Here is a 19,199-nt window from a genome sequence, read left to right as displayed (position 1 = left end):
CTGACATGATAATTTTCAAAAAATAAAAAGCATGACATGCGGGAGACACACAAAAAACATATGATTTTATATATGTACGAATATTTCATTCAAGGTTAATAAGAATATACAACATAATACAAATTTTTATAGGTAAAAATCTACATTTTTATTTTATCACTAGACCCTAACCTAAGTTATTTTTGTGCAAACTTGTAGTGTGTTTCATGCTAAGAAGCATAGACACAGACGTGACAAGACACGGACATGGATACGGACACATGAACATGAAAGTTTTCCAAAAATGCAGAACATGACACGCTACACATGAAAAACGTATAATTTTATATATTTATTCTACATCAAATTTTTTTTCTAATCAAATTCATCGACTTTGGGTAATGCTCGTGGCAATTTTTTCTTTTTCTTTTTTTATAAAAAAAAGAATGGGGCACCGTGTGTCCCCCAACTTGTCCAACTAAAAAAGATTGAGATACTTCCTCTAGCATGTCCATCATCACGTGTCCAAAGAATGTAAATGCTATATTATGAACTGCAACGAAGAAGACTAAAACGAGTGTACACACACATCCATCAAAATTTACGCATTTCAAAAGAAAGGGTTGATAAGATGGCATACCAGGTAGTTTTGCCACGGATGTACTACAAGCGAATTTCTTCTGCAGCTCTGACGCCAATGCTTCAGCATCCATCAAAAATGACTTCATCCCCGAGAGTTTTGTTACTTTCTTGTTACCTTGTCTCCGCTCTGTCATTATTTGAATTGTTTTCAGAGCACCTTTGCGGACAACTGACTCACTTCCCCTAGTAACTCTGTGATGAGGTTGCATTCGGTTTACAAATGTATGCCCTAAATCCTTCTTATGAATTTCAGTTGGGTAAGTTGAGCCTTTCTTGATGGTTCCTTTGTACAAAGCATCACATAGTGCTGCATCCAAAATCACAATTGACTTATTTGTTGGTTTGACTAGATTTTCTTGTTCAATGTACTTAAAGACAACATCAGTGGCTTCTGATGCACTGTAAAGTTTCGAAGTATCAGTTCCCACAGAAGCAAAAATTGGATTAACATGCACACTCGGTTTATAGATCTCCGTCAATTCCAATACTTTATGCAAACTTCCTTCACTGGTACTGTGAACAGTTTGCTCATTTTAGCCGCACGTGCGGCCCAAGCTGGAAAAAATGATGTGCTTCGTTTTACGTTCTCGACCTTTCGATATTTTTGGAATCTGTATTTGATGCTTTCTGATATTTGTAAAATTCATTTGAAGCGAAATGAGTCAAGAAATGATTCAACAAAGAAAAAGGAACTAATTGGTGAGTTATGTATGTGTGCAGGGCACACTCCGGGAAGGACTAAACACTCCACCACAGCATTGTGAGTAGTAGTACGGAGATCGTACATTTACTTACTGGTAATGATTCTTATTCTTAACACTTTGTTCCTTACGAGTAATTATATTAACATTTATGCTGATTGGAGATCGGTGTGAATGTATGGGAACGTTGAAAGACTTGTGTACATCAGTATGACTCTGAAACTAATCTGCATTCCAGTTACGATTAATGGTTGTCGATAATGTGCCACAATCGGTAAATTATCTATGTCTCCGCATGAGAATTTCATACGAATTATGAATGTTGGATTAATTTAAAGATAAATCTAACTGGGTTCAGTATGATAAAAAGTGACTTGTGTCATACAAAAACAGGAGGGGAGGGCGTGGGAGGGGAGGAGGTAGTTATCGAGGAGTGAGAGGAGGGCGAGGTGTAGCTGGGAGCAGCAGAGCTATGGAGGAAGGGAGACCTGCACAACAACGGACATGGGCTAATGTAGCTGCATCGTCAAGGTCGAGTGTTAAACTCAGGTATATTCCTCCTTCTTCTGTTGATGATGCGATAGTCGTGCATATGCCTCCCAGATCTGAGCCACTTGACAAATGGGACTCCTCCCTTATCGGTTACTTTGTTGATAAGGGAGTGGGGTATAATCATCTGCGTAATAGTGCCTTTGGGCTTTGGAAGTCTAAAGGATTAAAGGAAGTTCAAACAAATGGGGATGGGTTTATGTTTTTTATTTTTGATTCCCCAGAAAGCTGCAGAGAAGTACTTGAAGGGGGGCCTTGGTATATCGGAGGCTACCTTCTTATCCTCAAGCAGTGGAAGAGAATGATGAAGTTGGCAAAAGAGAAGTTTACCAAAATCCCAATCTGGGTAAAATTCTTCAACATTCCAATGGAGTACTGGGACCTCGATGGGTTTAGTAGAATAGCAAGTGCGATTGGAAATCCACTATTTTTGGATCAGCTCACGGCTAGGGGTAGCAGACTGGCCTTCGCTAGAGTTTGTATTGAAATCGAGGCAACTTCCAAATTGCCTACTTATTTCCAGATCTGGTGTGATAATGAAGCTGTATTAATCCGTGTAGAATACCAAGGCCTTCCTGCTATATGCCAACACTGTCAGATCTTTGGGCATGAGACTGCTAAGTGTGTTTCAACCCAGGTTGCCCACTTGATCTCTTTACAAAAAAACACTGAGGAGCAAACTACGGAGTTGGTAGATGAGTGGACAACTGTTACAGCCAAAGGTAAGAGAAAGGTGGGAGAACCAGAACCAGCTCTTAGTCCCGTCTTGGAGGAGGAAACAGATCCTATCAACATGATGGAGGAGTTGGCCCCTAACCCAATGGTAGAGGAGGCTCCCAAACCTTTCCAAGCAGTGGTGGATCTCTCAGAGAGTTCGGAGGAGAGTGCAGAGATGGACCCGGCTAAAGAAATGGACAAGTTTACAGAAAAAGTTCTGGAAATCACGAAGCTGGTTATTCCTCAGACAGCTGAGCACATGGAGTCAGTGATCGCTGAAGTCAAGTTGGCAAGGGAAATCAAAAAAGCTTCTACTCACCAAGCAGCTAATCAGATGAGTGGTAAGTCCTCTGGCAAAGGTACCAGCAGCCAGAGGAGGAAGAAAAGGTAACCCAGGTTGTAGTTGGTTGTGGTTGGTTTTTTGTCGAGTCTCGTTTTTTGTATCCCAATGACTGTTAAAATTGCTTTTTGGAATGTTAGAGGGTTGAATGACCCTTCTAAACATAAGGAAATTAAAAATTTGGTTCTCAATGAAAATATCAATGTCATGGGTGTTTTGGAGACTAAGATCAAACAAGTAAATGAAAATAAAATTTGTTCTAAGTGTTTTGGTGATTGGTCTTTTTTGTCTAACTCCCAACCAACTGTAACTGGTAGGGTGTGGGTGTGTTGGAATAATGTTATTTGTAATGTCCAATTGATCTCTATGTCTAACCAACATATTTTTTGCAAGATAACGGAGTTGGCTACAAATGATGTTTTTTTTGCAACTTTTGTTTATGCTGAAAATAAACACAATTTAAGACTTCCTCTTTTTGAGAGTTTGGCTCAGATCTCCCGGGCTAAATCCAAATCCCCCAGTATTTTTTTGGGTGATTTCAATGCTACTAGAATCCGTCAGGAAAAAGTGGGGGGGTCTTCAAACTGGTCTTCTGAGCATGAGGCGTTTAATACCTGTATAAATGAGTCTGAATTGGCTGATCTTTCTTATGGGGGATGCCAGTTCACTTGGTCTAACAAAAGGTGTGGTGGTGAGTATATAGCCACGAAAATTGATAGGGTGTTAATCAATGAGGCTTGGTTAGACAAATTTCCTGAGTCTACTGCATTTTTTCTCCCTTCAGGGGTCTCTGATCACTCCCCTGCTGTGGTCAACACATCTATTGCTAAGACCTCTTTCAAAAAGCCCTTTAAGTTCTTTGATTGTTGGTCTAAACATCCGGAGTTTATCTCTACTGTGTCCTCCTCTTGGAATCAATATATTAGAGGTGTCCCTATGTTTCGAGTGTATCAAAAACTGAGGCAACTCAAGGTCAAACTCAAACTCCTAAACAAAAAGGACTTTAGCGATATATCGCTCCGTGTTCAAGCATCAAAGACCAATTTGGACCTTCTCCAATTTAAATTAGATAAGGACCCATTGAATTGTGTGCTTCAAGGTCAGGAGAGGGAGGAGCATAAGAAGTATTTAGATCTTACACAGGTGGAAGAGAGTCTTGCCCTTCAGAAATCTAGAATCCAATGGCTCGGGCTTGGGGATAGGAATAGCAGCTTCTTTTTTAGAACTGTCAAAAGTAATATTAATAGGGGGAAGATTCTGAGTGTGGATATGGGTAATGGCCTTAGATCCACTGAAAGTGGTGACATTCACAGTGCTTTCATCCAGTACTTCACTAATCTTTTTGGTTCCCCTTTTGAGGATGAGTATCATGGCTTTGAGAGAATCAGATCTCTGGTACATTCCAAGGTCTCTGATGACCAATCTGTTATGCTGAGTAGGCCTGTTACTGATGATGAAATTAAGGAGGTCTTTTGGTCCCTCAAGGCCAACAAGGCCCCTGGCCCTGATGGCTACTCAGCGGGCTTCTTTAAGAGCTCTTGGGATATTGTGGGTAAGGAGGTGACTACTGCTATCAGGTCCTTCTTTGAGTCTGGCAAGCTTCTCACAGAAGTCAATAGCACTATCATTGCCCTTATCCCCAAGATTCCCAATCCCATGAAGGTGGGTGATTACAGACCTATTTCTTGTTGTAACACTATTTATAAATGTATTGCCAAAATCATAGCGAATAGAGTTAAGCTTGTGTTGCCGAGTTTGATTGATCCTGTTCAATCTGCTTTTGTTCCTGGTAGAAGGATATCGGATAATATATTTCTGTCCCAAGAGATCATGAGAGGTTACCATAGAGACTCCAAGGTCCCTAGGTGTGCTATGAAAATGGACATCATGAAAGCCTATGACAATGTTAGATGGGAGTTTATTCTTGATATCCTCAAAGCAATGGATTTCCCTCTAAATATGATTAATTGGATCAAGGCGTGTATGACCAGTCCCTCTTTCTCTATTTGCATTAATGGGAGTCTTCATGGGTACTTCAAAGGTGCCAGAGGACTTAGACAGGGAGACCCTATGTCTCCTTACCTGTTTGTGCTAGCTATGGAAATTCTTGCTAGAATCCTTGCTGAAAAAGCCAAGAGTCCTATGTTTAAGTTCCATTGGAGGTGCGATAAGACCAAAATTGTGAACCTTTGTTTTGCTGATGATCTGATGATTTTCAGTAAAGGTGATCCTGGGACTGTGAACCTTATTATGCAAGGATTGGATGAATTCAAAAGGCTATCAGGCCTTACTCCGAGTCCTAACAAGAGTAATATCTTCTTCTCTGGGTGTAACAGGCACCTCAGAGAGGAGATTCTTCATATTGCTAAGTTTAATGAGGGGACTCTCCCGGTTAAATACTTGGGAGTTCCTTTGATTACAACTAAGCTCAAGGCTTTTGATTGCCAAATTCTGATTGATAGGATTACGAAGCGTATTAGGAGTTGGACTAATAAACTTCTATCCTATGCGGGTAGAGCTCAACTCATTCAAACCATCCTCTTTTCGATGCAAGTGTATTGGTCTTCTATGTTCATCCTGCCTAGAAAGGTTATTAGAGATATTGAGAGCCTGCTTAGAGCCTTTCTTTGGTCTGGGTCTGATTTGAAGAAGCATAGTGCTAAGATTGCTTGGAGCTCCATTTGTAAACCCAAGAATGAGGGGGGCTTGGGTTTCAAAGACATGGGTATTTGGAATAAGGCTGCTGTAGCTAAACATGTTTGGTTCCTCTTCTCTGGTGGAGAGGGCTCTATGTGGTGCCAATGGGTCAAGTCCTACTTACTCAAAGGTAGGAGTTTCTGGTATGTTAAAGTCCCTAGTGACCCCTCATGGGTCTGGAGGAAAATCCTGAAGCTTAGACATCTCCTTCTCCCCCTTATTAAACTTAAAATTGGTAATGGGGAGCAAGCTTTTCTATGGTTTGATAACTGGCACCCCCTTGGACCCTTGTGGAGCAGGTTTGGACCCAGAATTGCCTATGATTCAGGTCTTGACTGCAACTCTAAAGTTAGCTCCATCATCTCTAGTGGTGCTTGGAAGTGGCCTTTCCCTAATTCTTGGGAGATCCGAGAGTGGATTGCATCTACTCCCTCCACTTTTAAACCCTCTGTGAACACTCAGGACTGTCCTTGGTGGAGTATTACTGGTGATGGTCTTTTCACTATTCAGTCTACTTGGGACTGCTGGAGGGATAAGGGTCCTAAAGTCTCTTGGAGTAAATTGCTTTGGGGGCATCCCTATATTCCTAGGGTTAGCTTTATTGTTTGGTTGGCTATTCATGAGAGATTGAACACCAGGGATAGATTGCAGGTCTTTGGGCTTATTACTCACCCTAGCTGTCCCCTCTGTAACGATCCTACGGAGAGTCATTCACATCTCTTCTTTAGGTGTGCCTATTCATCACAGATTTGGGCTGCTATCCAGGGTAAATGTAATGTGAGTTGGCCTAACCTCAACTGGGCTGACAATGTTGAGCTGGCTGTGATTTCTACTAAAGGTAGATCTCTGAAGTCTGCTATTACTAAGCTGTCTTTTATGTGTACGGTGTATCACATCTGGAGGGAGAGGAATAATAGAGTTTTTAGTCAAACTAGTATTCCTGCTGAGATTGTCACCAAACAAATTATCCAAATGGTGAGGGGTAGGATTATTTCTTTGAGTAATGTGATGTTGTCTACAGGTGATAGCTGGTATTTGTCACAATGGAATCTGCCAACAACAATTAGGAGTTTGCCTATTGCTGGAAGAGGCACGAGGGATGTGAGTTCACCTATATTTTGAGGGTTGAGTGAAAGTAGCATATACTGAGTGTTTCTTAAATGGTTATTATCTTGCAGGTACACTTGACAATCAGTTTCTTTATGCTGTTTAATCTAAGGAATGGACAGGTCAAGACTCAATGTGGGTTGAGTGAAATGAGCCAGTACATTATACACTCTAAATGTGGGTTGAGAGATGTGAGTAGTACCAAAGCTGGCATTCTAATGAGTTTGTATATATGCTGTATATTTTCTATTTTGCAGGACAGGAATGCTCTTTCAACTCAGCTACTATTCCAGACGGAGTCTATATCTGTGAGTTGTGGGTTGAGTGAAGTGAGACACTATATGGAGAGGAGAGACATATCTTATTGTGGGCCGAGTGTAGTGAGAATTTATATAATTTATGTTCTTTTTCTGCTCCTATTTGATCACAAAAACAGTTTCAACTTCTATATGTGGCTGTTTTTGTTCATGTTTACAGTTCCATGTACAGGGGGAGTTTATGTGACATCAAGCTGTGCAAATCTGGAAGATGCAGTGTTGTTCCCAAGATGTTTTACTGGTGGTGGAGAGGTGGCAGCATTTTGCGCCCTTCTTGGTGGCTTCGTGACGATTGGAAACCCGTTTCGGCAAAGGCAGCTAAAGGCGCCTTGTCTAAAATCCTCAATAAGTCAAAGGATAGGTCTACCTATGGCTGTATTAGTTATTTTGTGTCCTCTTGGTGTTTTTATTCTTGGTTGTATTTTGTTCACCTCCTGGATGTTTGTAGTCCATTTAGCTAGTGTGTGGGGCCCATTTTGGGCTGTTTGTTATTATTTTTTTATGTCTTTTATGTTGTTTTGGACATGTTTTCGCTTGCATTTCATGGTGGCCTTGTGCAGGCCCCCTGTTTATCATGGACATGGCGCCTGAACAGGTCTTATGCGGTCTGTCTTGTTTGTAAGTCTGTTCGGTTGGGTTCTTGTGTTGTAGCTAGGTTGTAGCCTGTAGCTTTGTAGCTTGGCTGCTGCTCCTTTTGGTGTTTTGTTGTAGTAGTGGTAGGGCCTGGGGTATGCCCCTTGTAATCGTGTAATTTTTGTTTTGTTTTATTTATTCTTATTCACCCAAAAAAAAAAAAAACAGGAGGGAAGTGTTTTAAGAGAATTGTTGTACTGTGTTCTGTATTCGGGCGTTAATACTGTAGAAGTGGTTAACAGGGAGAAATGGTAAATGTAAACCCCGCTTACTGGGAACATGATATTCTGAATGGCCTATCAAAGGCTACTACAGTTTATTTGGCTCAACATATGTTTTATGGCATAAATATCTACCCAGAGTGGATCATCAGAGTGAATAATTGGATAAAATCACGGGTTGTTTTATGCGTTAATAACTGTTAAGAATTATGATAAACATCGGATTGACTTACGAATGACTCAACCTGAAGACAGAACTAAATATCAATGACATTGTCATATAACTCACATTATGATGTAAACTGTTCTGTCTTTGTTAAGTGTACCGTAATGACATGATATGACCAGAAATACTCTATTTTCTGATATGTTACGTTGTGAATAAATGAATGATTGTCCATATATGGAAAAGTATTCATGGCTTCCTTAGTACAAGGCCCTTACCCGGGGATAAGAATACCGTGGTCCTATGGCCCTTGCCCGGGGGTAATAATACATTGGTTCAAGTATGTTAGAAGTTCCCGGTACCGGACTGATTTGTTAGCGCTATTGGATGTACCATGTATAATCAAACATGAATTCTGATTTTTGTTTATGATTCAAGCATCATTAAAAATATGTATGCATATGTTTCTGTTTATCCGTTCCATTTACGCTATGTTATGACATGATATGGATTGACCGGTCTTTAAGACCTATTGATTTCTCTGGTATGGAACAAAGTACTGTACGGCACTAAGTGCTGCCATGCGAGTCACCTCTAGAATCCGTACGAGCCACCTCTTGAGTCCATACATATGTGAACTGAGGCCTATGGTCGTTCTGTGAAAGTTATGAAGCTATGGCATCTGGGCCTATGGCCATTCTGTATGATCTGTTAGTATGAAACAAAGTGCTGTACGGAACGAAGTGCTGCAAGGCGAGTCACCTCTAGAATCCGTGCGAGCCACCTCTTGAGTTCATACGTACATGATAAGGGCTATATGCCATTCTGATAAGGGCTTAATGCCATTCTGATAAGGGCTTAATGCCGTTCTGTTTAAGGGCTAAATTGTGAAGTTATGATTTTATGAGGCCAAGGGCCATTTTGTGAAATTATGAATCTACGAGGCCGAGGGCCAATTTGTGAATATGTGAACCCAACGGGCCGAGGGTCAATCTGTGAAATTGTGAACCGACAAGACCATTCTGAAAATTAGTACAGAATCAGATTGACTACATGACCTCAGCATTTACACACGCATTGATATGTATCTTATTTTTAATTGGGCATCAATTTGTTTAAGTACTATTATTCACTGAGATTGTCTCACTCTGTATTTTGTCTGATTCTGTAGGTACTAAGCCTGGATGTCAGCCTTAAGTTTCCAATGTTTTTGATATCCGCCCAATTAAGAGGTGAGGTTTATATATGTGTATGTAAATAATTATCATCTGGTGCACTGTTTGTGATCCTGGCATGATAGTGGTCGCACAATGGATGTAATTCTTTTACCTTATGTTATTTTCTTATATTTAATGCTTCAGTTCAGGCCCCATATCTTGTGCACATTGAGTTAAGTGTCCGTTTCTGAAGTAGTCATGCCCAAACTTTTAAGGGTGGATTTGGGGTGTGACACAAACCCTAATGCATGAGAAATTGTCAGTAAATACCATAATTACATATATGCCATCATGCAAGAGGGTCTGAATAAGTGTTAGAGTATTCGAACCCTAATGCATGAGAAATTGTAAGTAAATACGATAATTACATATCTATCACCATGCAAGGGGGTCCGAATAAGTGTTAGAGTATTCGAACCCTAATGCATGAGAAATTGTAAGTAAACACCATAATTACATATCTGCCGTCATGCAAAAAGGTCTAAATAAGTGTCAGAGTATTCGAACCCTAATAAATGAGAACTTGTAAGTAAACGCCATAAGTACATATCTGCCATCATGCAAGAGGTCCGAATAAGTGTCCAAGTATTCAAAACCTTAATGCATGAGAAATTGTAAGTGAACACCATAATTATTTATCTGCCATCATGCAAGAGGGTTCGAATAAGTTTCTGAGTGAGCGAATTGTAATGCATGAGAAATTGTAAACAACCACCATAATTACATATCTGACGTCATGCAAGAGTGTCCAAATAAGTGTCCGAATAAGTGTCCGAGTATTCGAACCGCAATGCATGAGAAATTGTAACTAGCCCCCATAATTACATATCTGCCATCATGCTAGGGGGTTCGAATTAGAGTCCAAGTATTCGAACCCTAATTTGGAGAAATTGTAAGTAAACACATAATTATTTATCAGCCATCATGCAAGAAGGTCCGAATAAGTATCCGAGTATTCGAACCCAAATGCATGGGAAATTATAAGTAAGACAATAATTACATATCTGCTATCATACAAGACGGTCTGAATAAGTGTCTGAGTATTCGAACCGTAATGCATGATAAATTGTAAGTAAACACCATAATTACATATCTGCCATCATGCAACAGGGTCTGAAAAAGTGTTAGAGTATTCGAACCCCAATGCATGAGAAATTGTAAGTAAACACCATAATTACATATATGCCTTCATGCAAGATGGTCCAAATAATTGTCCAAGTATTCAAACCCTAATCCATGAGAAATCGTAAGTAAACGCCAGAGTTACATATTCGCCGTCAAGCAAGAGGATCTGAATAAGTGTTCGAGTATTCGAATCCTAATGCATGAGAAATAGTAAGTAAACACCATAATTACATATCTGCCATCTCGCAAGAGGGTCCGAATAAATGTTCGGGTATTCGAATCCCAATGCATGAGAAATTGTACGTAAACACTATAATTACATATCTGCCATCATCCCCAAGGGTCTGAAAAGTGTCCTAGTATTCGAACCCAAATGCGTGAGAAATTGTAACTGAACACCATAATTACATATCTGCCATCATGCAAGAGCGTTCGAATAAGTGTTTAGGTATTCGAACCATAATTTGGAGAAATTGTAAGTAAACACCATAATTAGATATCTTCCATCATGGAAGAGGGTCCGAATAAGTGCCTGAGTGTTTGAACCGTAATGCATGAAAAATTATAAGTAAACACCATAATTACTTATCTGCCGTCATGCAAGACTGTCCGAATAAGTCTCCGAGTATTCGAACCCCACTGCATGAGAAATTGTAAGTAAACACTATATTTACATATCTGCCATCATTCAAGAGGGTCCGAATAAGTGTCGGAGTATTCGAGCTCTAAAGCATGAGAAATTGTAAGTAAACACCATAATTACATATCTGCCATCATGCAAGAGGGTCTGAATAAGCGTCCAAGTAATCGAACCCTAATGCATGAGAAATTGAAAGTAAACCCCATAGTTACATATCTGCCATCATGCAAGAGGGTCCGAATAGTGTGTCAGAGTATTCAAAGCCTAATGCATGAAAAATTCTAAGTAAACACCATAATTACATATCTGCTATCATGCAAGAGAGTTCGAATAAGTGTCTGAGTGTGCCAATCGTAATGCATGAGAAATTGTAAATAAACACCGTAATTACATATCTGCTGTCATGCAAGAGTATCCGAATAAGTGTCCGAGTATTCGAACCCCAATGCATGAGAAATTGTAAGTAAACCCCATAATTACATATCTGCCATCATGCTAGGGGGTCCAAATAAGAGTCTGAGTATTCGAACCCCAATTTGGAGAAATTGTAAGTAAACACATAATTACATATCTTCCATCATGCAAGAGGGTTCGAATAAGTGTCCGAGTATTCGAACCCAAATGCATGAGAAATTGTAAGTAACACCATAATTACATATCTGCCATCATATAAGACGGTCTGAATAAGTGTCCGAGTATTCGAACCCTAATGCATGAGAAATTGTAAGTAAACACCATAATTACATATCTGCCATCATGCAAGAGGGTCTGAATAAGTGTTAGAGTATTGGAACCCCAATGAATGAGAAATTGTAAGTAAACACCGTAATTACACATCTGCCATCATTCAAGAGGGTCCAAATAAGTGTCCAAGTATTCAAACCATAATCCGTGAGAAATTGTAAGTAAACGCCATGATTACATATCTGCCGTGGAGCAAGAGGGTCCGAAGAAGTGTTCAAGTATTCGAACCCTAATGCATGAGAAATTGTAAGTGAACACCATAATTACATATCTGCCATCACGCAAGAGGGTCCGAATAAATGTCCGGGTATTCGAACCCCAATGCATGAGAAATTGTAAGTAAACAGCATAATTGCATATCTGCCATCATGCAAGAGGATTCGAAAAGTTTTAGAGTATTCGAACCCTAATGCATGAGAAATTGAAACTGAACACCATAATTGCATATTTGCCATCATGCAAGAGGGTTCGAATAAGTGTCCGAGTATTCGAACCACAATTTAGAGAAATTGTAAGTAAATACCATAATTAGGTACCTTTCATCATGGAAGAGGGTCCGAATAAGTGTCTGAGTGTTCGAACCGTAATATATGTGAAATTATAAGTAAACACCGTAATTACATATCTGCCATCATGCAAGAGGGTCCGAATAAGTGTCCGAGTATTCAAACCCTAATGCAAGAGAAATTGTAAGTAAACACCATAATTACATATCTGCCACCATGCAAGAGGGTTCGAATAAGTGTCTGAGTGTGCGAATCGTAATGCATGAGAAATTGTAAATAAACACCACAATTACATATCTGCCGTCATGTAAGAGTGTCCGAATAAGTGTCCAACTATTCGAGCCCCAATCCATTAGAAATTGTAAGTAAACCCCATAATTACATATCTAAAATGATGCTAGGGGGTCCGAATAAGAGTCCGAGTATTCGAACCCTAATTTCGAGAAATTGTAAGTAAACACATAATTACATATCTGCCATCATACAAGAGGGTCCGAATAAGTGTCCCACTATTCGAACCCAAATGCATGAGAAATTGTAAGCAACACCATAATTACATATCTGTCATCAAACAAGGCGGTCTGAATAAGTGTCCGAGTATTCGAACCCTAATGCATGAGAAATTGCAAGTAAACACCATAATTACATATCTGCCATTATGCAAGAAGGTCTGAATAAGTGTTAGAGTATTCGAACCCCAATGCATGAGAAATTATAAGTAAACCCCATAATTACATATATGCCATCATGCTAGGGGGTCCGAATAAGAGTCGGAGTATTCGAACTCTAATTTGTAGAAATTGTGAGTAACACATAATTACATATCTGTCATCATGCAAGAGGGTCCGAATAAGTTTCCGAGTATTCGAACCCAAATGCATGAGAAATTGTAAGTAACACCATAATTACATATCTGCTATCATACGAGGCGGTCTGAATAAGTGTCAGAGTATTTGAACCCCAATGCCTGAGAAATTGTATGTAAACCCCATAATTACATATCTGCCATCATGCAAGAGGGTCCGAATAAGTGTCCGCGTATTCCAAGCCTATTGCGTGAGAAATTGTAAGTAAACACCATATTTACATATTTGTCATCATGCAAGAGTGTCCGAAATTGTCCGAGTATTCGAACCCTAATGCATGCGAAATTGTAACTGAACAACATAATTACATATATGCCATCACGCAAGAGGGTTCAAATAAGTGCCCTAGTATTCGAACCCTAACGCATGAGAAATTGTAAGTAAACAACATAATTACATATCTGCCATCAAGGAAGAGGGTCTGAATAATGTCCAAGCATTCAAACCCCAATGCATGACAAATTGTAAGCAAACACCACAATTACATATCTGCCATCATGCAAGAGGGTTAGAATAATGTCCAAGTATTCGAACCCTAATGCATGAGAAATTGTAAGTAAACACCAGAATTACATATCTGCCATCATGCAAGAGGGTCCGAATAATGTCCAAGTATTCAAACCCAAAGGTATGAGAAATTGTAAGTAAACACCACAATTACATATCTGCCATCATGCAAAAGGTTCTGAATAAGTGTCTGAGTGTTCAAACCCTAATGCATGAGAAATTGTAAGTAAACACCATAATTACCTAGATGTCCCGGCCACCTTCAACTTACTATTAGGAAGGCCCTGGCTACACCTTGTGAGGGCAGTCTCTTCTACTTTTCACTAAATGTTGAAATACCCTCATGGGAAGGGGGTAGCAATTGTTTTTGGGAATTCATCCATTCATCCACCGCCGAAAGTAACCACACCAGTGTTGGAAATGACCATGGCAAAGAAGATGTCTTTTTATCTGGGTTTAGTCTGGCTGAGACTCGGACAGTACAAACCATATTAGCAACATATGAGGGTCTGTATGTCAGCGCGCAGTCAGTATACCTCATGAACAAACTTCAACACATGCTCGGAATGGGATTGGAACGAAGTGGTCGGAAGGGCGTCACCGATTTGGCTGAAGTCCCGCACAATCCCCATACCTTTGGTTTAGGTTATATGCCTACCAAGGAGGATTGGATTAGAAAGGGGAAAGAAATGGCCGGAAGAGCCAGAGCAAGATAGACGGGGAAGAACTACGAGTTGGTGCACAAACCTATCCAATTAACCCTAAACGGACTCTTTGTCCGAGAGGGGGAAGATTTCCTGTTTTGTGGCTTTCCGGAGCCATGGTTGAATTTAGAGAAACGACGTTTTCCTAGCTTTGAAATCTTCTTCGACCTTCAGATATCAGGGGATGAACTTGTTGAACAGCAGACTAACATAACAGCTGAGGCTGAACAGTGCAAAGAGGATGAGTCCGATGGCACAGAAATTGAAATGGGGGTAGCGCTGGCCTGTCTCCTCTCAGATCCTCAGATCACACCAGAGTGCGCGGGGGACGACTTCTCTATTTCCATGACTGGAGATCAATCGGCTGTGAGCCCTTTCTCTAGCATTCTGGACGCATTTATCGCACTTTCCCTCGTTTGGCTGTACGAGGAAGACTTTTTGTCGAGTAGTTCTGGATCAGGTGGTGAACCAGAATCTGATTCCACAGAGTCTGTGGAGTCGAAATCCGATTCTAGTTCCTCCGGGTCTGAGTCCGGTATTCCCGGGATTGATAACCCGGATGTCGTTGTCTTGTCCAGGTCGTCTTTTTCATTTTCCTTTAAGTCTGTTGTAACTGAAGGATTAGACGAGCTGGATGTTGTTAATGGGAATGGTACTTTTGTGGCTTTTGAGCATTTTTCTGTGCCTCTTGCTTATTACATTAATCAGGACTTTCAAAACTTCGATGAAAACGATGAGGAAGAAATTCCTCCAGTTTTGAAAGATTTAATTGAACAAGAGGACGAGAGGTTTATAAAACCTTTGGTTGATGAAATCACTGCAATTAACGTGGGTACTGAGAAGGATCCGCGGTTGGTCCAGGTCGGGTCCACGCTGTCTTCTGAGGAACGCGAGCGCTTAGTCACTTTATTAAAAAATTTCAAAGATGTTTTCGCGTGGTCCTATGAAGACATGCGTGGAATCGATCCTGAGATTGTACAGCACCGGATCCCTCTTGACCCAGAGGCCCGACCTGTCAAGCAGAAGCTTAGGAGAATCCACCTGGATTAGGCTTTGAAAATCAAGGAAGCGGTCACCAAGAAAATTGATGTAGGGTTCCTGTTAGTATCTGAGTATCCTACTTGGTTGGCCAACGTAGTTTCGATGCCAAAGAAAGATGGCAGGATCTGGGTATGTGGAGACTTCAGAGATCTAAACAAAGCTAATCCAAAGGACGACTTTCCTCTGCCACATATCGACGAATTAGTGGACTTCACAGCGGGGCATGCGTTGCTCTCCTTCATGGATGGGTTTTCCGGGTATAACCAGATTTTGATGGCGCCTGAGGACAGGGAGAAGACTGCTTTCACCACCCTGTGAGGGACCTATTGCTATAGGGTGATGTCGTTCGGCTTGAAGAATGCTAGAGCTACTTATCAACGGGTTGCGACCACGATTCTACACGATATGATCCACAAAGTGGTTGAGGTGTATATGGACGACATGATTGTCAAGTCCAAGGAAAGAGAGGGCCACTACACCACCTTGGAGAACTTTTTCCAACGGATTAGAAAGTATCAATTGTGGCTGAATCCTCAGAAATGTACTTTTGGTGTTACAGCAGGGAAAATGCTGGGTTCTTGATTACACAAAGGGGCATCGAGGTCGATCCTTCCAAGATTAAGGCCATCTTAGAAATGCCACCACCAAGGACTGAAAAGGAGGTGTGAGGCTTTCTGGGTAAAGTGCAATTCATAAGACGATTTATTGCAAAATTGAACTTGACTTGTGAACCACTGTTTGGTCTCCTGAAGAAAGGAAAGAAATTCCATTGGGATAACCGATGCCAAGTTGCTTTTGAGTAGATCAAGCAATATCTACAGAACCTACCCGTGTTGTCGCCGCCAAAGCCGGGGAAACTGTTGATTTTGTATTTGTCAGTAACCGAGACGACGATGGGCTGCATGCTTGCACAGGAATCTGAGGATAAAGTGGAGAAGGCTATCTACCACCTGAGCAAGAAAATGTTGGAATATGAGACCCGTTACACTTCGCTTGAGAAGGCTTGTTTAGCCTTGGTATGGGCCACCAGGAAGTTGAAGCACTACCTGTTAGCTCACTCTGTAAAACTGGTTTCGAGATTAGATCCCATCAAATATCTCTTCGAGAAACCAACACTTATGGGTAGGCTAGCTCGTTGGTTGCTTCTTCTCTCCGAATTCGATTTGAAGTACATGACTCGCAAGTCAGTGAAAGGGAGAGCGGTAGCGGAGTTCCTAGCTAATCACCCAGTGGAGGGAGATGAAGCAATTGAATATCTGTTCCCAGATGAGGCCATTCTGCATGTTGAAGAAGAGACCTGGATGACGTACTTTGATGGAGCGTCAAACCAGTACGGGTATAGGATAGGGGTGTTGCTGATAGCACCCAACAATTCTTGCATATCCTTAGCTTTCAAACTCCGATTCAAGGTATCGAACAATGAAGCAGAATACGAGGCATGCATTGCTGGACTAGAAGTCGCTCTGGAATTAGGGGCAAAGCAGTTGGACGTCATTGGAGACTCGAACCTGGTTGTATCTCAAGCGAAAGGAGATTTGAAGGTTAAAGAAGAAAAGATGAAAATTTATCACCAGACCTTGGACATCCTAATTCCTTGGTTTGAAAAGATGAACTTCGCCCATCTATTAAGAGAGAATAACAGGTTCGCTGATTCACTAGCAACTCTATCTTCCATGATAGACATCCCTTTCGGAGTCCGGATGCGTCCAATTATCATTGAACAGAAATTTGTGCCGGCCTACGAGTTGATTGCGGCCATAGATGAAGTACAAGATCAGAACCCCTGGTACTATGATATCTGGAACTTCTTGAAAAAAGAGGCTTATCCGCCGGGGGCAAATGCCAAGGACAAAAGGGCAATTCATCGAATGGCTACTCAGTTCATCATCTGTGGGGGTAAATTGTACAAGAGAGGCCATATGCGAATGCATAAGCTGTGTGTTGATGCAGAGGAGTCGAAGCGCCTAATGGAAGCCATCCATGGAGGAGAATGTAGTTCACACATGAGCGAGGTGGTGCTAGCTCGGAAGATTCTCAAGCAAGGTTATTACTGGTTAACCATGGAGGAGGATTGTATTGGTTTTGTTCGGCGATGCCACAAGTGTCAGATCCATGCAAACCGCATGAATGTCCCGCCGTCGATGCTTTACAACATGACTTTTCCATAGCCATTTTCAGTCTGGGGAATTGATGTGATTGGGGTAGTTACTCCGAAGGGGTCGAACGGGCATAAGTACATCCTAGTGGCGATAGACTACTTTACAAAGTGGGTTGAGGCTCAATCTTATGCAGTGCTGAAGGCCTTACACGTAGCTAAGTTTATCAGGAACAACATTATCTGTCGCTACGGGGTCCCGAATGAGATTATCTCGGATAACGGTAACCACTTCAAGAAAGAAGTGCTTGACTTGTTGGAGAAGTACAATGTGGCTTTTCATAAGTCATCCACAAATTGGCCGCAAACCAACGGAGTTGTTGAGGCCGCCAACAAGAACATCAAGCACATTCCGCAGAAGATGGTGGAAACCTATAGGGATTGGCCAGATAAGCTGCCATTTGCTCTTTGGGGCTACAAAACATCAATTCGAACTTCTACTAGGGCAACTCCGTATTCCTTGGTTTATGGGATGGAGGCTGTTCTGCCTATCGAAGTTAAGGTTCCGTCATTATGGGTTATGGCTGAGTGCCAAATAACGAAAGCAGATTGGCAACAGAGCAGGTTTGAAGAACTCATGCTGTTTGACGAGAGAAGGCTGAAAGCACCGTATCATGTCCAAGGTTATCAACGCAGGATTGCCAGGGTTTTCAACAAGAAAGTTAAGTCCAGGAATCTGAAAGAAGGGGATCTGGTGCTCAAAGGCAATCGAGCTCCCATCCATGACCCTAGGGACAAGTTCAAACCTAATTGGACTGGCCCTTACATCATCAAGTCTGTTTGGTCGGGTGGGGCTGTTATTCTTATGGACCTAGATGGCCTTGAATTCTCCCAACCAATCAACATAGACAAGTTGAAGAAATATTATCTCTGAGTGGCTCGCTAGGCCGAAAACCCAGAAGGGCAACCTAGGCAAAAGTTAGAGCACAAAAAATCAGAAATAAGAAAAACTGAGCTTGCAAGGTTGAAAACCCAGAAGGGTGGCCTTGGCAAAAGTTAGAGCGCAAAAGGAGAGTGTTAATACTCGAGTGAACCCGAACCTAATTCCATCCTTGGGATACGTAGGCAACTTCGTTCTGAAGTCCAGCCATAAACACTTCCAAATCAACTTTGTCCGTGTGATTGTTTCGGTCATCTTTGTCTCCTCTATATCTGAGAGTTCGCTTGTGATCATCGCTTTGAGGATTGATTATAGTGCGCTGCGGTGCTATTCAGACAAGGGGCAACTTTCCGTTGCCATGTAGTGCGCTGCGGTGCCATTCAAACAAGGGGCAACTTTCCGTTGCCATGCAATGCAGTGCGTTGCTGTGCCATTCAAACAAGGGGCAACTTTCCAGTTGCTGGATCCAGGGTTGTACATCTCATTGATAGATTTCGGGCATGTCCAGTTGTGATCCATATCGAAAATGGTTTTGAAAAGTTTTAATAAAAGTTAATTTTGTTCAAATTAATCTTTTTATAACTTAAACCATTTTTGGACCATAACAGAAAATTTTCAGTACCCACAACCTTCAATTTCATTGATTTCAACACAGAGTTCTCCGACTCTTGATACAAAACCGAAGTTATTGTTTATTACATTCAAAAAGAAAATTTGAAAGTACAGATTAAAGCAATAAACTTGG

The 19,199-nt window shown here is 41.1% G+C and overlaps 1 protein-coding gene across 1 annotated transcript; it reads left to right on the top strand.

The window, feature by feature from the left end:
- Nucleotides 1-1,582: 1,582 nt before the first annotated feature.
- Nucleotides 1,583-9,266, top strand: LOC145799651 (uncharacterized). Its single transcript, XM_082889256.1, has 8 exons — nt 1,583-1,596; nt 1,716-2,975; nt 3,069-3,165; nt 3,322-6,726; nt 6,804-6,923; nt 6,990-7,061; nt 7,169-7,424; nt 9,241-9,266. Exons 1-8 carry the CDS (start codon nt 1,583-1,585, stop codon nt 9,264-9,266), a joined length of 5,250 nt encoding a protein of 1,749 aa, XP_082745382.1.
- Nucleotides 9,267-19,199: the final 9,933 nt, after the last annotated feature.

Source organism: Camellia sinensis, chromosome 9, assembly GCF_055761805.1.
Source record: "Camellia sinensis isolate YWXY chromosome 9, ASM5576180v1, whole genome shotgun sequence".
NCBI classification, from domain to species: Eukaryota; Viridiplantae; Streptophyta; class Magnoliopsida; order Ericales; family Theaceae; genus Camellia; species Camellia sinensis.
The sequence above is the reverse complement of the archived record's forward strand: the minus strand, read 5'-3'. Positions and strand labels throughout refer to the sequence as shown.

Excerpts from the sequence above, each read along its gene's own strand:
- LOC145799651 (XM_082889256.1), top strand. Across the intron at positions 3,166-3,321 it reads TGGAGACTAAGATCAAACAA|ATAACGGAGTTGGCTACAAA; the intron begins GTAAATGAAAAT and ends ATTTTTTGCAAG. Across the intron at positions 6,727-6,803 it reads CTGGAAGAGGCACGAGGGAT|GTACACTTGACAATCAGTTT; the intron begins GTGAGTTCACCT and ends ATTATCTTGCAG.